At 48.3% G+C, this 18,493-nt stretch overlaps 1 protein-coding gene and 1 long non-coding RNA gene across 4 annotated transcripts in view; both read left to right on the forward strand.

Moving 5' to 3' along the window:
- GNL3L (G protein nucleolar 3 like) overlaps positions 1-18,493 on the forward strand; it is a 31,663-nt gene that overhangs the window by 11,109 nt on the left and 2,061 nt on the right. For all 3 annotated transcript variants that reach the window (XM_037735262.1, XM_017519659.1, XM_017519660.2), the window contains 11 exons: positions 5,202-5,242; positions 6,443-6,550; positions 8,387-8,503; positions 9,314-9,397; positions 9,566-9,701; positions 10,731-10,834; positions 13,747-13,891; positions 16,310-16,397; positions 16,897-17,071; positions 17,161-17,303; positions 17,605-17,741. In XM_037735262.1, the coding sequence (XP_037591190.1) occupies positions 5,202-5,242; positions 6,443-6,550; positions 8,387-8,503; positions 9,314-9,397; positions 9,566-9,701; positions 10,731-10,834; positions 13,747-13,891; positions 16,310-16,397; positions 16,897-17,071; positions 17,161-17,303; positions 17,605-17,741 (1,278 nt within the window). The remainder of the gene's footprint in view (positions 1-5,201; positions 5,243-6,442; positions 6,551-8,386; positions 8,504-9,313; positions 9,398-9,565; positions 9,702-10,730; positions 10,835-13,746; positions 13,892-16,309; positions 16,398-16,896; positions 17,072-17,160; positions 17,304-17,604; positions 17,742-18,493) is intronic.
- Positions 3,113-4,687, forward strand: LOC119469675. Its single transcript, XR_005198510.1, has 2 exons — positions 3,113-3,145; positions 4,586-4,687. It is a non-coding gene; the product is annotated as an uncharacterized LOC119469675 (long non-coding RNA).

An 18,493-nucleotide genomic window follows, 5' to 3' on the forward strand; every position in this document is an offset into this window, starting at 1 on the left:
AAAAAAAAAAAAAAAAAAAAAATTCTTCAAGGTCATATAGCTAGGTCGTTGTTGAGCTAGAGTAAGAATGTCTGCTGGTTATAAAATGGTAACTATTTTCTCTCTAGAGTTGTTGAAAAACCTATGAGCAGAGGCTCCGGAGTGCTGGGAGGGATGACTGACTGCACCCTCTTCTCCTTTTCCCCTCCTCCGTTCTCTTCCCCCCTCTGAAGTACATGCTTTTTCTTTCTAAGTGATGTATTTTCTTTCACTGTGTGTTTGTATCCATTGCAGGCACTCAGTTTCCAGGGAAGTTAGGCAGATGGAAATTGTTGAGTAAAATGCCCAGACCTGGTTCATTCCAAACCTCACATTTTTTTTTTTTTTTTTTGGTTGCAACATGAGTACTTTAGAAGAAAGGGAGACGCGGGGTCTGTTTTGTGTTTATTTAAACTGTGTTTATTTAAATTTGACTCATTCACATTTGTTATGAGACGTTTATGTCTGGTCAGATTTCTACCATCTTATTTTATATTTGTTATTTATTTTGTTTCCTCTGATTCCCTTATTTATTTATGTTTTGCTAACCTGATGGAGTTTTTAAACAATCCTCCATCAGTAAAGTTATGTTAGTAATTGCATTCATATTTATATCAAACATAATTAATTCTGTATTTCTCTATCACTTTACCAAAGTTAAATAATGACCATTTTGTAACCTACCCGAAACCTTTAGCATGCTTTCATGCTTTTGCTTTTCCAACCCCCATTACTTGATTCCTGGATTATGTTGAAATAATTTGGTATTTCAGTTCTGAGCTATTTCCTTATGATATGTTTCTTGGATTTTATGAATCCTTTTTTTGTTGTTTATTTGAGATAGGGTCTCACTCTGTCGCCCAGGCTGGAGTGCAACACTGTGATCACGGCTCACTGCAACCTCCGCCTCCTGGGTTCAAGTGACCTTCCTGCCTCAGCCTCCTGAGTAGCTGGGACAACAGGCATGAGCCATCACACCTGGCTTTTTTTTTTTTCTTTTGAGACGGAGTCTTGCTCTGTCTCCCAGGCTGGAGTGCAGTGGTGTGATCTTGGCTCACCGCAACCTCCACCTCCCAGGTTCAAGCAATTCTTCTGCCTCAGCCTCCCAAGTAGCTGAGATTATAGGTGCGTGCCAACACGCCCGGCTGATTTTTATATTTTTAGTAGAGATGGGGTTTCACCGTGTTGGCCAGGCTGGCCTTGAACTGCCAACCTCAAGTGATCCATCTGCCTCAGCCTCCCAAAGTGTTGGGATTACAGGTGTGAGCCACTGCGCCTGGTCCCCGGCTGATTTTCCCATTTTCTCATAGACACAGGGTTTCACCATGCTGCCCAGACTGGTCTTAAACTACTGAGCTTAAACTATCCATCTGCCTCGGCCTCCCAAAGTGCTGGGATTATAGGCATGAGCTGCCACTACTGGCCCTTAGAATCCTTTCTTAATATATCTTCCAGCTCTTGGCCACATGACATCTTTCATTTTTAGATTCAGTTATTGTTATTTTTTTGCTGCCATATGCAGCTCTTGAGGCTGCCTTGCATGCTAGGAAACACCACTCGTACTGCAGTGCCAGCCTTCCAGGTGAGCCACCCTTCCTAGGGCAGGGTTGCCTAGAGGTGCTTTTGTGTAAAAGATTTTTTTTTTTTTTTTTTTTTGAGACCAAGTCTTGCTCTGCCAACCAGACTGGAGTGCAGTGACGCCATCTCGGCTCACTGCAGCCTCTACTCAAGTGATTTTCCTGCCTCAGCCTCCTGAGTAGCTGGGATTACAGTCATGCACCACCACAGCTGGCGAATTTTTATATTTTTAATAGAGATGGGGTTTCGCCATCTTGGCCAGGCTGGACTCGAACTTATGACCTCAAGTGATCCACCCGCCTCAGCCTCCCAAAGTGCTGGGATTACAGCTGTGAGCCATCGCTCCTGGCCTCAGTGACAAGTTTTAATAGATTTCCTGCCCACCACTATTTGTTTTCTTTAGCTTGGGATCTTTGTTCTGATTTAATTTTTATTTTGCCAGTAGTTTTATCCAAAAGGAAACACAGGGCCGGGTGTGGTGGCTCATGCCTGTAATCCCAACACTTTGGGAGGCTGAGGCAAGCCAGTGACTTGAGGTCAGGAGTTTGAGACCAGTCTGGCCAACATAGTGAAACCCCGTCTCTACTAAAAATACAAAAATTAGCTGGGCATGGTGTTGTGCATTTGTAATCCCACCTACTCCGGAGGCTGAGGCAGGAGATTTCCTTGAACTCAGGAGGCGGCGGTTGTAGTGAGCTGAGATTGTACCACTGCATTCCAGCCTGGGTAACAGAGCGAGACTCTGTCTCAAAAAAAAAAAGGAAATACAGGTGGCAATCTTTGCTTACCTGAAAATGTCTTTTTCTTTTTCTTTCTTTTTTATTTATTTTTTAAATTTATTTATTTATTTTTTTTTGAGACAGAGTCTCACTCTGTTGCCAGGCACCAGGCTGGAGTACAGTGGCGTGATCTTAGCTCACTGCAACCTCCGACTCCTGGGTTCAAGCAATTCTCCTGCCTCAGTCTCCCAAGTAGCTAGGACTACAGGCTCACGCCACCACACCCAGCTAATTTTTTTTGTATTTTTAGTAGAGACGGGGTTTCACCATGTTGGCCAGGATGGTCTCGATCTCTTGACCTCGTGATCCTCCTGCGTTGGCCTCCCAAAGTGCTGGGATTACAGGCTTGAGCCACTGTGCCCGGCCGAAAATGTATTTTTCTTACCTTCATATAGTAAGAGTGATCTATTGGTTAGAATTTTATCTTTTTATCTTTGGAGTTTGGAAATTTCATCAGGATATGTCTAGGGTGTTCTTTTGGTTGTTAATCTTTTGTTTTGTTTTGTTTTTTGAGACAGGGTCTCTGTTGTCCAGGCTGGAGTACAGTGGCGCCATCATAGCTCACTATAACTTTGAACTCCTGGGATCAACCAGTCCTCCTGCCTCAGCTTCCTGAGAAGCTAGGACTACAGGTGTGTACCACCACACCTGGTTAATTAAAAAAATTTTTTTGGAGAGACGAGGTCTCACTATGTTGCCTGGATTAGTCTCAAACTCCTGGCGTCAAGCAGTCCTCCCACCTGAGCCTCCCAAAATGCTGGGATGACAGGGTGAGCCATAGCTCCTGGCCTTGGTTGTTAATCTTGCTGCTCCCTGTGTCTTTCCAATCTGAAACCTCAAGCTTATGTTCAACCTAAGGAACTTTCATCTGTTATTTCAGAAAATTATTGCTTCTCCGTTTGTACCATTCTCTTTTAGAAACTCCTGTTGTTTAGATTTTAGCTGTCTTGGCTGTATTCTCCAGTTTTTATTTCGTATTTTTGCTTATCATTTCCATTTCTTTGAATTTTTGCTCTAAGTAAGCTCCCTCCTTTGATCTTCTAGCTCATTAATTTGGTTGTTAGTGATGCCTTTTTTTGTTTTTCAGTACTTCTATTGAATTTTTTTAAGAGACAAAGTTTCACTATGTTGCCTAGGCTGTTCTCAAACTCCTAGGGTCAAGTGATCCTCTTGCCTCAGTCTTCTAGCTAGCTACAGGCAGGTGCCACTGTGCCCAGCTTAAGTTTTGACTGTTAGAGCAGTCTGTGTTTATGTATTTCTTTAAGAGATGGGATCTGGCTTTGTTGCCCAGGCTGGATTAGAACTCCTGGGCTCAAGGGATCCTCCCTCCTACCTTAACCTTCCATGTAGCTGGGACTACAGGCATGCGGCACTGCACCTGGCTTTTGAATTTTTATTCAATATCAAGTTTAGGGAAATCTTTTTTTCTTACACAGTTCCTTTAAAGTATCTTCTTGATTCTCCTTAAGAATTTGCAGGCCAGGCGTGGTGGCTCACGCCTGTAATTCCAGCACTTTGGGGGCTGAGGTGGGCGGATCACCTGAGGTCTGGAGTTTGAGACCAGCCTGACCAACATGGAGAAACCCCCATCTACTAAAAATACAAAAAATAAGCTGGGCGTGGTGGTGCATGCCTGTAACCCCAGCTACTTGGGAGGCTGAGTCAGGAGAATTGCTTGAACCCAGGAGGTGGAGTCTGCAGTGAGCTAAGATTCTGCCATTGCACTCTAGCCTGGGCAACAAGAGTGAAACTCTGTCTCAAAAAAAAAAAAAAAAAACAGAATTTGTAGTAGCCCGAGACCAGCCTGGCCAACATGGTGAAACCCTGTCTCTACTAAAAATAGAAAAATTAGCTGGGTGTGGTGACAGGCACCTGTAATCCCAGCTACTCAGGAGAGTCGCTTGAACCCGGGAGGCAGAGGTTGCAGTGAGCCCAGATCACACCACTACACTCCAGCCTGGGCAATAGAGCAAGACTCGGTCTTGGAAAAAAAAGAATTTGCGGTAGAATTTAAGTTCTGTTTCCTACATTAACTCTGCATTGGGAGCCAGCTGATGTGACTGTGGAGCCTGTTCTCTTGTGGTAATCTTGAGCTACTCATATAATATATTTGTTTGTATTTATCCTGATCTTCTAGAACCTCTCTCTCTAGGAATTCCTTGAGCTCTGTGAAGGTGGTAAGAATTAAAAGGAGCCATTCTTTTCAATAGGTCAACTGTGAAAGGGATGAGAGATGGGACTTCTTATTGAAGAAGGGGAGGGGCCTCATAAGTTCCTGGACTTTGCTAAGTCATGATTGGAGAAGTGGCAGACCTCTCCTTTTGGTATCTGAGGGAGGCAGTAGCATTTTGGCTGAGTAGGTCAAGTCCCTTTGGAGGCAATGGTCTGAGCAGGGTCAGCAGGAAGGGATAGTTCTTTCCCCACATACTGATGGCATCTGCCCAGGCTTAGTGGGCTGGGACTCCTCAGATTACCTTCTCATGCTGCCAGCTCCCTCACCTCAGCTGGCATTGAAATTCTTGAGTTGCCCTCAGCAGGAAGTCCTGGGGGAGGGAGGCGTCACAAGCACACATTCAGGTTACTCTCTTTATAGAATTCGTCTCAGAATTGTTTGAGTTTGCAGTGAAATAATGTTGCACACATTATATCCAGTACTTCCTCTGATATTATTGCTGCCATCTGCGTCTCTGTCTTGTGCTGGATCTAGATAGACATGGTATCTGAGGCTTCCTCGCTAGGTTCCCAGTGTGGCCTGGCCTTGATTAAGGTGTCAACAAATATTGTGTAGGTGGATGATGGCTCTTTCTTTCTTTTTTTCTTTTGTAGAAAATAAAAAGCCAGGTGAAGGCTCCAAGGGCCACAAGAAGGTAAGTTGGCTCTACCCTCAGGTAAGGTATGCCTTTTGGGTTTTTTTTTGTTGTTGTTTTAATAATTTTTTTTTTTTTTTATAAAGACAGGGTTTCACCATGTTGGTCAGGCTGGTCTTGAACTCCCGACCTCAGGTGATCCGCCCGCCTTGGCCTCCAAAGTGCTTGGATTACAGGTGTGAGCCACCACGCCTGGCCACCATTTGTTGAGGATGAGATCAGGAACAGGTTGCTTGTCCTGGGAGAGGCCCACTAAACCCAGTAGGTACTGGGTGACTCTGGAGAGAGTGCCGCATTTGTGTCAGCGGATCTGACTTTCCTTCCCTCTGGCTGGCCGCAGCATAGAATCAGCAGCATTTTTCCCAAGCCATATGCTGCTTTGTCCTTGATTTACCTTGGTAGGGATTATTATTATCCCCGTTTTAGTTGAGGAAATTGTTAGTGAGAAAGTAACGCAACTGGGATTTGAGACTGATTCTCAAGTCCCTGTTTCTAATGGAGAAGAGGGAGGCAAGAATATCATCTCTGACCCCAGCTCCAGGGTCTCCTGGTCCTGCTGGGAAAGGTGTGGGTAACTAAGGCTTGGAAAAAAGCAATGAGAAGAAGGGATAAGCCAGAGAAGGCTTGGGTTCTCACAGTTTAGGGTGGGGGAAACTCAAACTTTAACCAGCCCTCTAGCATCACCTGGAGGATGAGTGGAAACATCGATTGCTGGGCCCCACCTCAGAGTTTCTGATTCAGTAGGTCTGGCATGGCATCTGGTGATTTGTATTTCTAGCAAGTTCCCAGGTGCTGCTGCTACTGCTGGTCTGAGGACCGCACTTTGAGAGCTACTTATCTAGAAAGGTTTTCCCTGGGCCTTGGGAAACCTTCCCAGCTGCTCTTCCCCTCCGAGAGGTCTCCCGTCAGTCCCTGCCTGGCTGTGGTAAACAGGCGCTCTAAGCAGCCAGATGGGCAGATCTTTGGGTATGGAGCCCTTTTTGCCTGCCTGTCTCCTTTCTTTGTCCCCACAACTATACTTCTCTGAGAAGCTTTAACTCCTGCTGCTCACCTTGCGAGTGAGATGATGAGAGGATTGAGAGATGGAAAGAGCATTTATGAGGGGATGTTGAGTTCCTTCTAGGGCTTCTTGCGGCCTTTTTGAGGTGATTTCCATGGGTTAATTACCTCTGGGTTTTTTTTCTCTTATGTGGTGGTCAGCCTGCAAAGCAAAATGGGAAGAAAGCAGCCTCCAAAGTACCCTCTGCACCTCATTTGGTTCACTGCAATGGTCATGCCAATCGAGAGGCTGAATTGAAGAAGAAGAGGGTAAGCTTTTAGTCTTGGTGGGGAGAGAGAGGTCCTGCCTTGAATGCCAGGTCCGCAGAAGTGTTGAATGGGTGGGCAAAGGCAAGAGTCGTTAGGGTTGTTGAGGCTACTGGTCGAAGCTAGGAGGGAGGGAGGTTACCGTGATCCTGGATTTATGTCTCCGTTTGCTCACCACCCAGTCCATTGCTGTCTGGCTTATGCTTCCACTGCTCCGCTGACACTACCCCTGCTGGCCTCATCAGCGCCTTCCCTGACATCACATTCATGGGTGGTGGTCTTTCCTCATCTTACTGAATGCTCAGCATTTGAGGCCACGCTTTCCCTGAAGCACCTGGACTTTCTTGTCATCTCCTGGAAGACATCTCCTGGATGTCTTCCTCTTTGACTAGCCATTGGCAGTCTCTTTTGCTACTTTTTCCTCTTCCTTATCCTTTTTATTTATTTATTTTTTGAGACGGAGTTTCGCTCTTGTTACCCAGGCTGGAGTGCAATGGCACAATCTCGGCTCACCGCAACCTCCGCCTCCTGGGTTCAAGCAATTCTCCTGCCTCAGCCTCCCGAGTAGCTGGGATTACAGGCATGTGCCACCACGCCCAGCTAATTTTTATATTTTTAGTAGAGATGGGGTTTCACAGTGTTGACCAGGATGGTCTCGATCTCTTGACCTTGTGATCCACCCGCCTCATCCTCCCAAAGTGCTGGGATTATAGGCGTGAGCCACCGCACCCGGCCCTTTTAATTTTTTTTTTTTGAGATGGAGTTTCACTCTTGTTGCCCCGGCTGGAGTGCAATGGTGTGATCTCAGCTCACCGCAACCTCCACCTCCTGGGTTTGAGCAATTCTACCGCCTCAGCCTCCTGAGTAGCTGGGATTATAGGCGCTCACCGCCATGCCTGGCTAATTTTGTATGTATATATTTTTTGAGATGGAGTCTTGCTCTGTTGCCCAGGCTGGAGTGCAATGGTGCTATCTCAGCTCACTGCAACCTCTGCCTTCTGGATTCAAGCGATTCGCCTGCCTCAGCTTCCCGAGTAGCTGGGATTATAGGCATCCGCCACCACGCCCAGCTAATTTTTGTATTTTTAGTAGAGATGGGGGTTTCATCATGTTGGTCAGGCTGGTCTCGAACTCCTGACCTCAGGTGATCTGCCCACCTTGGCCTCTCAAAGTGCTGAGATTTCAGGTTTGAGCTACTGTGCCCGGCTTTCTTCCTTATCTTTAAACGATGGAGCATCACCCGGGCATGGTGGCTGACGCCTGTAATCCCAGCACTTTGGGATGCTGAGTCAGGTGGATCACTTGAGGTTGGGAGTTCAAGACCAGCCTGACCAACATGGAGAAACCTCATCTCTACTAAAAATAGAAAATTAGCTGGGTGTGGTGGCTCAGGCCTGTAATCCCAGCTGCTTGGGAGGCTGTGGCAGGAGAATGACTTGAACCTGGGAGGCGGAGGTTGTGGTGAACAGAGATTGCACCACTGCACTCCAGCCTGGGCAACAAGAGCAAAAACTCAATCTGAAAAAAAAAAAAAAAAAAGTTGGAGCATCCCAGGACCTTGGCCTATTTCCATCTCTCTGGTATTAAGTGGTTCTGCCTGCCTAGGATACCTTCTCTCTCTGCTTTATATACCCTCTTTTAATTTTTCTCTGCCACTCTTTTCTTCCCTTCATGTCTTTTGCTTCATCTCAAACTGTCATCTCCTGCTATCATATCTTCCCTCTCCCTGGACCCTGCTCCTCCCACCTCTGCCGTGTCGTGCCATTTCCTCTGTCACCCATCCCTCCCTTAGGCTGCAGACCCAGTCAGCTTCAGTCCCAGTGTGTGTTCCCTTGTTAGGTTAAGGAGATGAGGGAATTGCAGCAAGCTGCCCGGGAGCAAGAAAGACAAAAACGCAGGACCATGGAGAGCTACTGTCAGGATGTCCTGAGACGCCAGGAGGAGTTTGAGCATAAGGTAAGAGTGCAGCTGTGGCTCCTGGGTAGGCTTGCTCAAAAGCATCTTTTGCCTTTTTTCTGTGAAAGGGAAGAAGTAAAGGTGTGAAGTTGTTGGAGGGGAAGAAGGGAATCAGTGCAGAGAGGATGGAAAACCTTGGGGATGGATAAAGGGAGGGAGGGAGGGATAGAGATAAAGGGCCGTATTGCGCCTTACCTGTGACTGGACACCCCTGGAGAGCTCCTGTCTCCCAAGGCTGAGCTTAAAGACTGGGGCTGGTGGTAGGGCTGGGGGCTGGGGGCTGGGAGAGGTAGGTGTGTCCAGAGGATGGGGTCGGGGGAGAGGGAGTGAGAATATGAGGACTGGATTGAGAGACAGGGAGGAGCATATGTGAGGGGATGTCGTCTTCCCTCTAGGGCTTCTTGCTGCTTTTTGGCAGATGTTCTTGCCTCACACACAGAGCACGCGCTTGCCAGCTGCTACTCCCCTTCCTGACATGCGTGTGTGTCTTGCCTCCCCCATCCTATGTCCCTCATAGATTGTTTTTTTTCACACCTCCCTCTTCCCTCCCTCCCTTTCACACCCCTGTGCACACTCAGGTCTCCAGCTGGTGCTCGAGCACACACATACACATAGGCGCACACAAGAGCCATGGGGGTCTGTTCATTTTTCCTCCAGTTCCCAGTTTTATTGGTTGGTCAAAGCTACTTTTTGGTGGGCTGAGACTCACATGGATTTTTTTTAACCTCCTGTAGTTTCCAAAGCCCTGCTTCTCTTATCTGTCTCTCTCTCCCCCTCTGCCTCTGGACTGTTCTCTTTTTTCTCCTTTAGGAGGAAGTTTTGCAGGAATTAAATATGTTTCCTCAGCTGGATGATGAGGCCACGAGGAAGGCTTATTACAAGGAGTTCCGTAAGGTACAGGGCTCCATTTCTTCACAGTTTCGGGGAGGGCTCTAGTCCAGCCCCATTTCCTCTCCATTTCTGGTTTTTCCTGACAGAGATGGAGACTTTCTGTTTCATGGGCCTGCGTCACCGCTACCCTATTCTTTCCCTGCCCTCATGCCCTGGTCCTCTGCCCTGTAGGTGGTGGAATACTCTGATGTGATTCTGGAGGTCCTAGATGCCAGAGACCCATTAGGCTGCCGCTGCTTCCAAATGGAGGAGGCTGTCTTGCGAGCCCAAGGCAACAAGAAGCTGGTCCTGGTCTTGAACAAGATTGGTGGGTGTTAGACAGGAGTGGGTGTGACAGGGAAGGGGCCAGGCCATCTTGAAAGTTTAGTTTGGACCGGACCCTGAACCCAGCAATTCAATAGTACTCATAATAGTCATGCAAAGTAGAAATTTTAGTTCCAGTTTTCAAAGCCTGTATCACAGAGTATGGTATAAGTTAGATGTGGAGTCCAAGCCTGTCTGCCTTTCAGTCCCCTGTTCTTGCCATTTTGAGCCTTCTCTGTGACTGGACAACCCTGGAAAGTTCCTCTCGCTCAAGCTGGAACCCAAAGACTGGGGCAGAGGAGCACATGGGCTTAGGAGTCACTCAGGTCTGGGGCTCGGCTCCCCACCTGTCCTGATTCTTTTCTCTGAGATACTGGATAAATCATGCCACCTCCAAGAGCTATTTCTCTAGCTGTAAAATCGGCCACGACTATCCCAACTTCACAGATTTGTTGTGAGAATTAATGATTCAATGGTTGGTACATGGTCATTACTTCACACATGATAGCCATTCTTTTTTTTTTTTTAAAAGATGGGGTTTCACCATATTGGTCAGGCTGGTCTCGAACTCCTGACCTCAGGTGATCCGCCCACCTCAGCCTCCCAGCCTCCCAAAGTGCTGGGATTACAGGCGTGAGCCACTGCACCCGGCAGATAGCCATTCTTGTTATGGTGATCTTTGACATTCGGCCTAACCTAGAATGATCCAGAGAGGGGATGGGAAACACAGCATTTGGGAGGCCTCTGATGCTCCAGGCGCTGTTTTGGAAAGAGTACTTTTGGGACCAGACAGCTAGTTTGTCCATTTGCCCTGAGGGAACACAGGCCCCCTCAGGGTGGGCTAGGACATCTCATAGACCAGACTGTGCTTTCTAACTCCATCCTGGGGACTGTGTAGGACTGACAGGGTCAGTGTAGAGACCTGTTGATGGTAGGTAGGCCTGGCTTTGGGTGTGGGTGGAGGTGTCTTTGGAGGGAACCATGGACGTGTTGTTCTGCTTACCAGCCCCATCTGTTCCTATATTTGCCCCAGACCTGGTCCCCAAGGAGGTTGTGGAGAAATGGCTGGATTACCTTCGGAATGAGTTGCCAACCGTGGCTTTCAAGGCCAGTACCCAGCATCAGGTCAAAAACCTGGTAAGCCTTGGACTAGCGTCAATTAGCCTCTTTCAGGGGAGCTTGGGGCCAGAGTTGGGGGTTCGTGACTTGGTCTGGGACCTCCAGCCCTTTAGTAATTGAACTGGGCCTTCAACCTTGAGACTTTTGCTCCACCGAGTGACTTTTTTTCTCTTTTTTTGAGATGGAGTTTTGCTCGTTTCCTAGGCTGGAATGAAGTGGCGTAATCCCGGCTCACTGCAATCTCCACCTCCGGGGTTCAAATGATTTCTCCTGCCTCAGCCTCTGGAGTAGCTGGGATTACAGGCACATGCCACCACACCCGGCTAATTTTTGTATTTTTAGTAGAGACGGGGTTTTGCCATATTGACCAGGCTGGTCTCGAACTCCTGACCTCAGGTTATCTGCCCGCCTCGGCCTCTCAAAGTGCTGGGATTACAGGTGTGAGCCACCACACCTGGCCAGTGACTTCTTAATATTAGCTTAACTTCACTTCTTCCTTTATTATCACTCTTCAGTAAGCATTTTTTTTCAATTGTAAGGATAGTACATAACGTCTATAGGGAATTTGTAAAATACAGTTAACTACCTGCTAACTTTATTTATTTATTTTTTTGAGACAGGAGTCTCACTCTGTTGCCCAGGCTGGAGTGCAATGGCATGTTCTTGGCTCACTGCAACCACTGCCCGCCAGGTTCAAGCAATTCTCCTGCCTCAGCCTCCTGTGTAGCTGGGACTGTAGGCACGGGCACCACCACGCCCAGCTAATTTTTGTATTTTTAGTATGGAGACGGGATGGGGTTTCGCCATGTTGGCCAGGTTGGTCTTGAACTCCTGACCTCAGGTGATCCACCCGCTTTGGCCTCCCAAAGTGCTGGGATTACAGGTGTGAGCCACTGCTCCCAGCCTAACTTTATTTTTTATTTTTTGAGACAGTCTTACTCTGTCACCCAGGCTGGAGTACAGTGGCACCATCTCAGCTCACTGCAATAGCTGCCTCCTGCGTTCAAGCGATTCTTGTGCCTCAGCCTCCAGAGTAGCTGGGATTGTGGCTAAGTTTTGTATTTGTTTTTTAGTAGAGATGCGGCTTCATCATGTTGGCCAGGCTGTCTCGAACTCCTGACCCCCAATGATTCACCAGCCTTGGCCTCCCAAAGTGCTTACAGGTGTGAGCCACTGTGCCCAACCAACTACTTGTTAACTTTAAAAAATACATAGACCTTCATTCATTTTTCTCTTTGAAACAAATCACAATTCTTCATAATTACATCATTAGTAGAGAAATATGTATTCATTGTAAAATATTAATACAGAAACTGATTGCTTCTGGGGAGAGAAATTGGATACTAAGGGATATTTTTTTTCAATTTTGCACTGGATGTTAAACTTCTTAAAAAATAAAGTAGAAAAAATAAAATCTACTACAGATAAAGCTTAAATACCCTTTCACCAGTCTTCCTAATTCTAGTGTCCTTTATTCATGCCCAGTGGTAACTAACCATTGACAGTTTGGTGTGTATTCTTCCAGATTTTATTTGTTTTAGATATAGGGTCTCAATTGGTCACCCAGGCTTCAGTGCAGTGGTGATGATAGCTCATTGCAACCTCACACTCCTGGGTTCCAGCCATCCTCCTGCCTTAGCCTCCTGAATACCTTGGAGTATAGGTGCATGCCACCACGCCAGGCTAATCTTTTATTTTTATTTTATTTTATTTTATTTTTTTGAGACGGAGTCTTGCTCTGTCGCCAGGCTGGAGTGCAGTGGCGCAATCTCGGCTTACGGCAACCTTCGGCTCACTGCAACCTCTGCCTTCTGTGTTCAAGCGATTCTTCCGCCTCAGCCTCCCGAGTTGCTGGGACTACAGGCATGTGCCACCATACCCGGCTAATTTTTGTATTTTTAGTAGAGACGGGGTTTCATCATGGTGAGAATGGTCTCGATCTCTTGATGTCGTGATCCACCCGCCTCGGCCTCCCAAAGTGCTGGGATTACAGGCGTGAGCCATCGCACCCAGCCAGAAGCTGCCTTTTCTGATAGCTGTGTTTCGTTTGTATTCCACTTTAAGGATATAGCTTTTTAACCTGTATTCTTATTGATGAATATTTAGGCTACTTCCAATTTTGTGACACTAGAAACAATGCTGTGGCCGGGCATAGTGGCTCATGCCTGTAATCCCAGCACTTTGCGAGGCTAAGGTTGGCAGATTGCTTGATGCTAGGGGTTTGAGACCAGTCTGGCCAAAATGGTGAAACCCTGTCTCTACTAAAAATACAGAAATTAGCCAGGTACGGTGGTGCATGGCCGTAGTCCCAGCTACTTGGGAGGTTGCGGCATGAGAGTCACTTGAACCTGGGAGGCGGAGGTTGCAGTGAGCCGAGATCATGCCACTGGACTCCTGCTTGGGTGACAGAGTGAGACTCTGTCTTAAAGAAACAAAGTAATGGAAGATGAAGGAGGGAATTCTGGGCAGAGGAGGTGGCATCAGGAGTAAAGGTTGGGATGGCCTTGTCCTGTGTGAGGAATTGAGGGAGAGTAGGCTGTGGGCCAGACACCCTCTCATCCCTGTGCAGGCAGGGAGGGTGGGCATCCCTGTTGTATGCACAGGGCACTGAGGCCTGGAGAAAAGAAGCCGGCTTTGCTGGGCATAGGCCTGTGAGAAGTAGACCTGGCCTATCTAGAGCCAGGATGCCATCCTGCCATTGCCGAGGGAGGCAAGTGATATGTGTCCAGCCAGAGGCAGGGGCAGAGAAGACTGGAGACACAAAGTGGAGGGGAATGCGGAAGTGACGCGTGTTCAGGATGTGTGTGCGAAGCCTTCTGTTTCAGGCTGAGGAGCTCAGTGATCATAGGGAGGCCCTGAAAGTTGGAAATCTGGGGTCAGACCTCATCTGCCACCTGATGTCTCTTCTGTAATATTCATCTGTTTTCCAGAATCGTTGCAGTGTACCAGTAGATCAGGCCTCTGAGTCAATGCTGAAAAGCAAAGCCTGCTTTGGAGCTGAAAACCTCATGAGGGTTCTGGGGAACTATTGCCGCCTTGGTGCAGTGCGCACCCACATTCGTGTGGGCGTTGTGGGTAAGACCTGCTGGGTGGTCATGGGGCCCAGGCGTCTTTCTTAGGGGGTCACTTCATTGGGGAAAGGATCCTGGGAGTTTTGTTGTCTTTTGGGGGAAGAGAGGAGTGGTTCAGGAAGGGTAAATTGGATTGGTGGGCATCACTGTGTATTGAGTATTAGAACCATGGAGCAAATGCAGGGTACCAGGCTTGGAGTTGGCACCATCTTATCTTAACAGGGCTATGGAAGGGAGGGCTGACCATCTATCTTTTAGAGATGAGAATACTTTGTGAGGTCCAGAGAAAGGGCAAAAGGACTTGTGGAGCCCAGCCCCGTGTGAGACAAGGTAGAGCTGAGGATCAAACGTGGGCCTTTCTGGAACACAGGTTCCTGAGGGAGGGAGGATGAGAATGAAGTAGGCAAAGTGAGAGAGGCAGAGATATAGATCATCAGAGAGAGAAAGTGAAGCATGAAGCCACGAGAGAAAGACATTGGAGAGAGAGCTAGACACGGAGAAGTTATAGGTACACATACCTGTATAGACACAGAAGAAGACCTGGAGAATGAACTGGGAAGCCAGATGGCAGGGTTGGTGGGGAATGGAAAGAGGGGACAAATTTACATGACGGAGGCATGCAAAGAGGGAGATAGAATCAGAAATACCAAAAGGGACATAGAGACAGGCATGCATACAGAGATCTGCAGAGGGAGACATAGGAATGGTAGAGGTACCCCATGCATGTGGAGAGGCACACGTGTGTTCCCAAAGAAAGAATGAGAGAGGCAAACGCTACAGGGATAGAGACAGATTCAGAGAGAGATACACATGGAAGTAGACTGGACAAGAATGTAGATACAGAGGAATACATACACGTAGCTCTAAGTATACATACAGATCCACAAACACACAGACCCACGCTGCAGACCCAGAGGTTCAGAGGAGGCGCACCTAGAGAGACAGATCCAGAGTCAAAATGCATGCAAACCAAGCCCTTCCCACACATACCCACCCTAACGCTGCTCCCGCAACGCACATAGAAACACAAGGAGGGCCGGATGTGGCGGCTCATTTCTGCCTGTAGCCCCAGCACTTTGGGAGGCTGAGGCAGGCCAACCACTTGAGGTCAGAAGTTCAAGACCAGCCTGGCCTACATTGCGAAACCCCACAGCTACTAAAAATACAAAAATTAGCCCGGTGGGGTGGCGGGCGTCTGTAATTCCAACTACTTGGGAGGCCAAGGCAGGGGAATCGCTTGAATCTGGGCGGCGGAGGTTACAGTGAGCCAATATCGTGTCACTCTACTCCAGCCTGGGCGACAGAGTGAGACTCCGTCTCAAAAAAAGAAGACACATGTGCCTATATACACTTTGACCTTCAAACATAATCACATACCCAGAGTCACAGAGGAACACAAATACACAGACATGTCACGATGAGGCAGATATGTGTACCTGTGCAGAGAGAAATAGACATAACCTCGTCTGTAGAGGAGGTTAAGGAGGCACAGATAGGCAGACAGTAGAAGAGACACCGTGAGCCACATACAGAGGGCCATCCACAAAGTGACCGGCCCAGATAACAAAGATAAGATAGAGAAAGAAACCGAGTGGGAGAGAGACAAGAAAAGGAAAAAGTGGTGATACTGAGAATGGAAATGACAGAGAGAGAGAGAGAGAGAGAGAGAGAGAGAGAGAGAGACGGGGCGGGGGGTGTGCAGAGACTTCCATGCATGGTGATATTTAGAATGAGAGTGAGCTAGAGAGAGGGAGGGGGGAGAGAGGTATGCAGGGACTTCATGCACAAGAGGTATACTTAGACATATACTTTTTTTTTTCTTTTGGCAATCAGCTTTCTCGAGTTGAAACAAGCATATGCTTGAGAGAATAGTACACTTATGTAAATTGAGCACGTACAGAAAGAGAACGGTGAGAATGAGGCCCAGTGAGGGGAAACAGAAAGACATCTACAGGCTGAGAATGGCTGACAGATGCCCAAACAGAAAAAGACATACCTCAGGTAGACAGCTGCACAGAGAGACTTGCATCTGGAGATGACCTCCATCCCCATCCATGGACTGATACACCCGGACAGGTGGTTCTCTGTTTCTTAGACATTTCTCGATGTCCACCTTCTGTTGGATTGTGCCACCGAGGCCTTGCATTGAGGACTCCTGCCTGGCTGGTTGTGGGTGGGAGGTTGGTGTCACATCTAGAGAGACGGCTGTACCTATCTAGCATGCTTACAGATGGAGGGGAGAGGTAGAAAGGCCCTGTAGGGGCTGGGTCAGGGCCTGGGGTGGGAAGGGAGGAGGCCAGGCTCAATTTTTTGCCTTCCTCATGGCCTGGTCACTGCCCCTGGCTGGGCCTCCCTCATACATGCTGGCCTGAGTGTTCCTGAGGGCCTCTCCCGCCCTGAGCCATCTGCTGCTACTTTGCAGGTCTTCCCAATGTTGGGAAGAGCAGCCTGATCAATAGCCTGAAGCGCAGCCGCGCATGCAGCGTGGGAGCCGTTCCTGGGATTACCAAGTAAGCACCTGCTTGCTCCCCAACTCCACAATTCCTTGGCCCTCCCATTTCCCCCCTACTCCCATGCCTTTAGCCCCTGTCCCTTTCCTTATTGTGGACCATCCCCTGATGCTTTCCCCAGGCATGGGAGTCTCAATAGCCCTCATTTTCCTGACACACCCTAGATGTAAGCCAGGTGCCCAGATGGGTGCTTCCTGTTAGTGGCTTGAAACTTCTGAATAGCCATACAAGATTGGGATACTAATGGGAGCTCTGTTGCCTGGATGAAGCAGCTGAGGCTTGGAGAGTCAAGCTTGCCCAAGGTCCTGCAGCTCAGTCCCCAGTGGCAGAGGCTAGAATAGAATCAGCCCCAAGTCTGTAGAGCCCCAGTCATCCCCTCTCCAGCTCTGAGTCTCTCCACCTTCATCCCTAATCACTCTCCCATCACTCCTTTATACCCCCACATCCCAGGCCCACCTTCGTGATTGGGGCCTCTAGGCTTTCTTCTTCCCCATCCTAGATTCATGCAGGAGGTCCACCTGGACAAGTTCATCCGGCTGCTGGATGCTCCAGGCATTGTCCCAGGGCCCAACTCTGAGGTGGGCACCATCCTGCGTAACTGCGTCCACGTGCAGAAGCTGGCAGACCCTGTGACCCCGGTGGAGACCATCCTGCAGCGCTGCAACCTGGAGGAGGTCCGCAGCAGAGTCCTGGCTGATGCCCTGCCCTGCTCCAAGGGCTCTTCATTCTTCCTCATGACTTCTCTCCTTCCTGCCTTCACCAGATTTCCAACTACTACGGCATCTCTGGGTTCCAGACCACTGAGCACTTTCTCACGGCAGTGGCCCACCGTTTGGGGAAGAAGAAGAAGGGAGGCGTATACAGTCAGGAACAGGCAGCCAAAGCTGTCCTAGCTGACTGGGTCAGGTGAGGAGGGGGTTAGGGGTAAGGGCGGGGCCTGCTGGGAACCTGGCTCCACAAAGGGGTTCATCTGTGCCCATTGCAGCTGTTGGGGCAGCCTGGCTTCCTGGGTCTCAGGGCAGAGGATGGCCAAGGTGCCGGGTCATGTTCTGCTGGAGACTTTATGCCCAGTGATTATCCAGGAACTCAACTCCCCCTTGTTCAGAAGCCACTGTCTGGGTCTTTTTGTTCTCTTGCTGTTTCTCTGGGATTGGTCATTGGTTCTGTCAGTGACAGCACCACTAATCTCCCCTATCTCCCAATGCAGCGGGAAGATCAGCTTCTATATACCACCACCACCTACTCACACTCTGCCCGCCCATCTCAGTGCGGAGATCGTTAAGGAAATGACCGAGGTCTTTGACATCGAGGATACTGAGCAGGCCAATGAAGACACCATGGAATGTAAGTGTGGGCAGGGTGGGTGCACTTGGCCTTGCACTAGTGGGACCACATAGACCTGGCAGCAGATCCCACGTTTGACCTTCCCCTTCCTTGGCCCTACTTGGGCCTTGAGCAAGTTGCTTAACCAGCTCTAAGCCTAATTTCTTTTCCTGCAAGGTGGGGAATTCTAATCTGGCCCTGGCATGGGGGAGCGGGGAGAGGATGATGGTGAGCTTCTGGTAAATACAAAAGAAAGTGCCTGGTACCCATTCAGGCTCCATTCCTGTCTCGTGGGACCTGGAATGGACTGAGACGTTCTCTTAAAAACTCTCTCATGTTGCCTTAGGCTTTTTAACAAACATTTCAGGTCCATTTCTAGATTTTCCTGCTTGCCTCCTTTGGTGAGTAAGGTACCCAAGTCACAGAAAGCTGACATTTGCCAAAAGGATGTCAGCAGAGGTGGCCTTTGAACCGGTTCTGTCCTGTTGAAGACTTCCAGCTCCGATGAGCTGGGTGTCCAAAAGTATAGATTGCCTGGATTCACATCCGAGTTTTGTTTCCTTTTTACTGTGTGATGCTAAACAAATTACTTCACTTCTTTGTCTCAATGACATCATCTGTAAAATGGGGACAATAAATCTACCCGATAAGGTAGTTATAAGGATTTATTTAATATGTAAAAGACATTTAGAACAATAGTGCCTGGCATTTAGTAAATAAATGCTCAGTAAATGTTAGTGTTTATTGATGATTATTTGCTGGGGAACAGAGAT

Source organism: Cebus imitator, unplaced genomic scaffold (genome assembly GCF_001604975.1).
Source record: "Cebus imitator isolate Cc_AM_T3 unplaced genomic scaffold, Cebus_imitator-1.0 Scaffold763, whole genome shotgun sequence".
Classification (NCBI taxonomy): Eukaryota; Metazoa; Chordata; class Mammalia; order Primates; family Cebidae; genus Cebus; species Cebus imitator.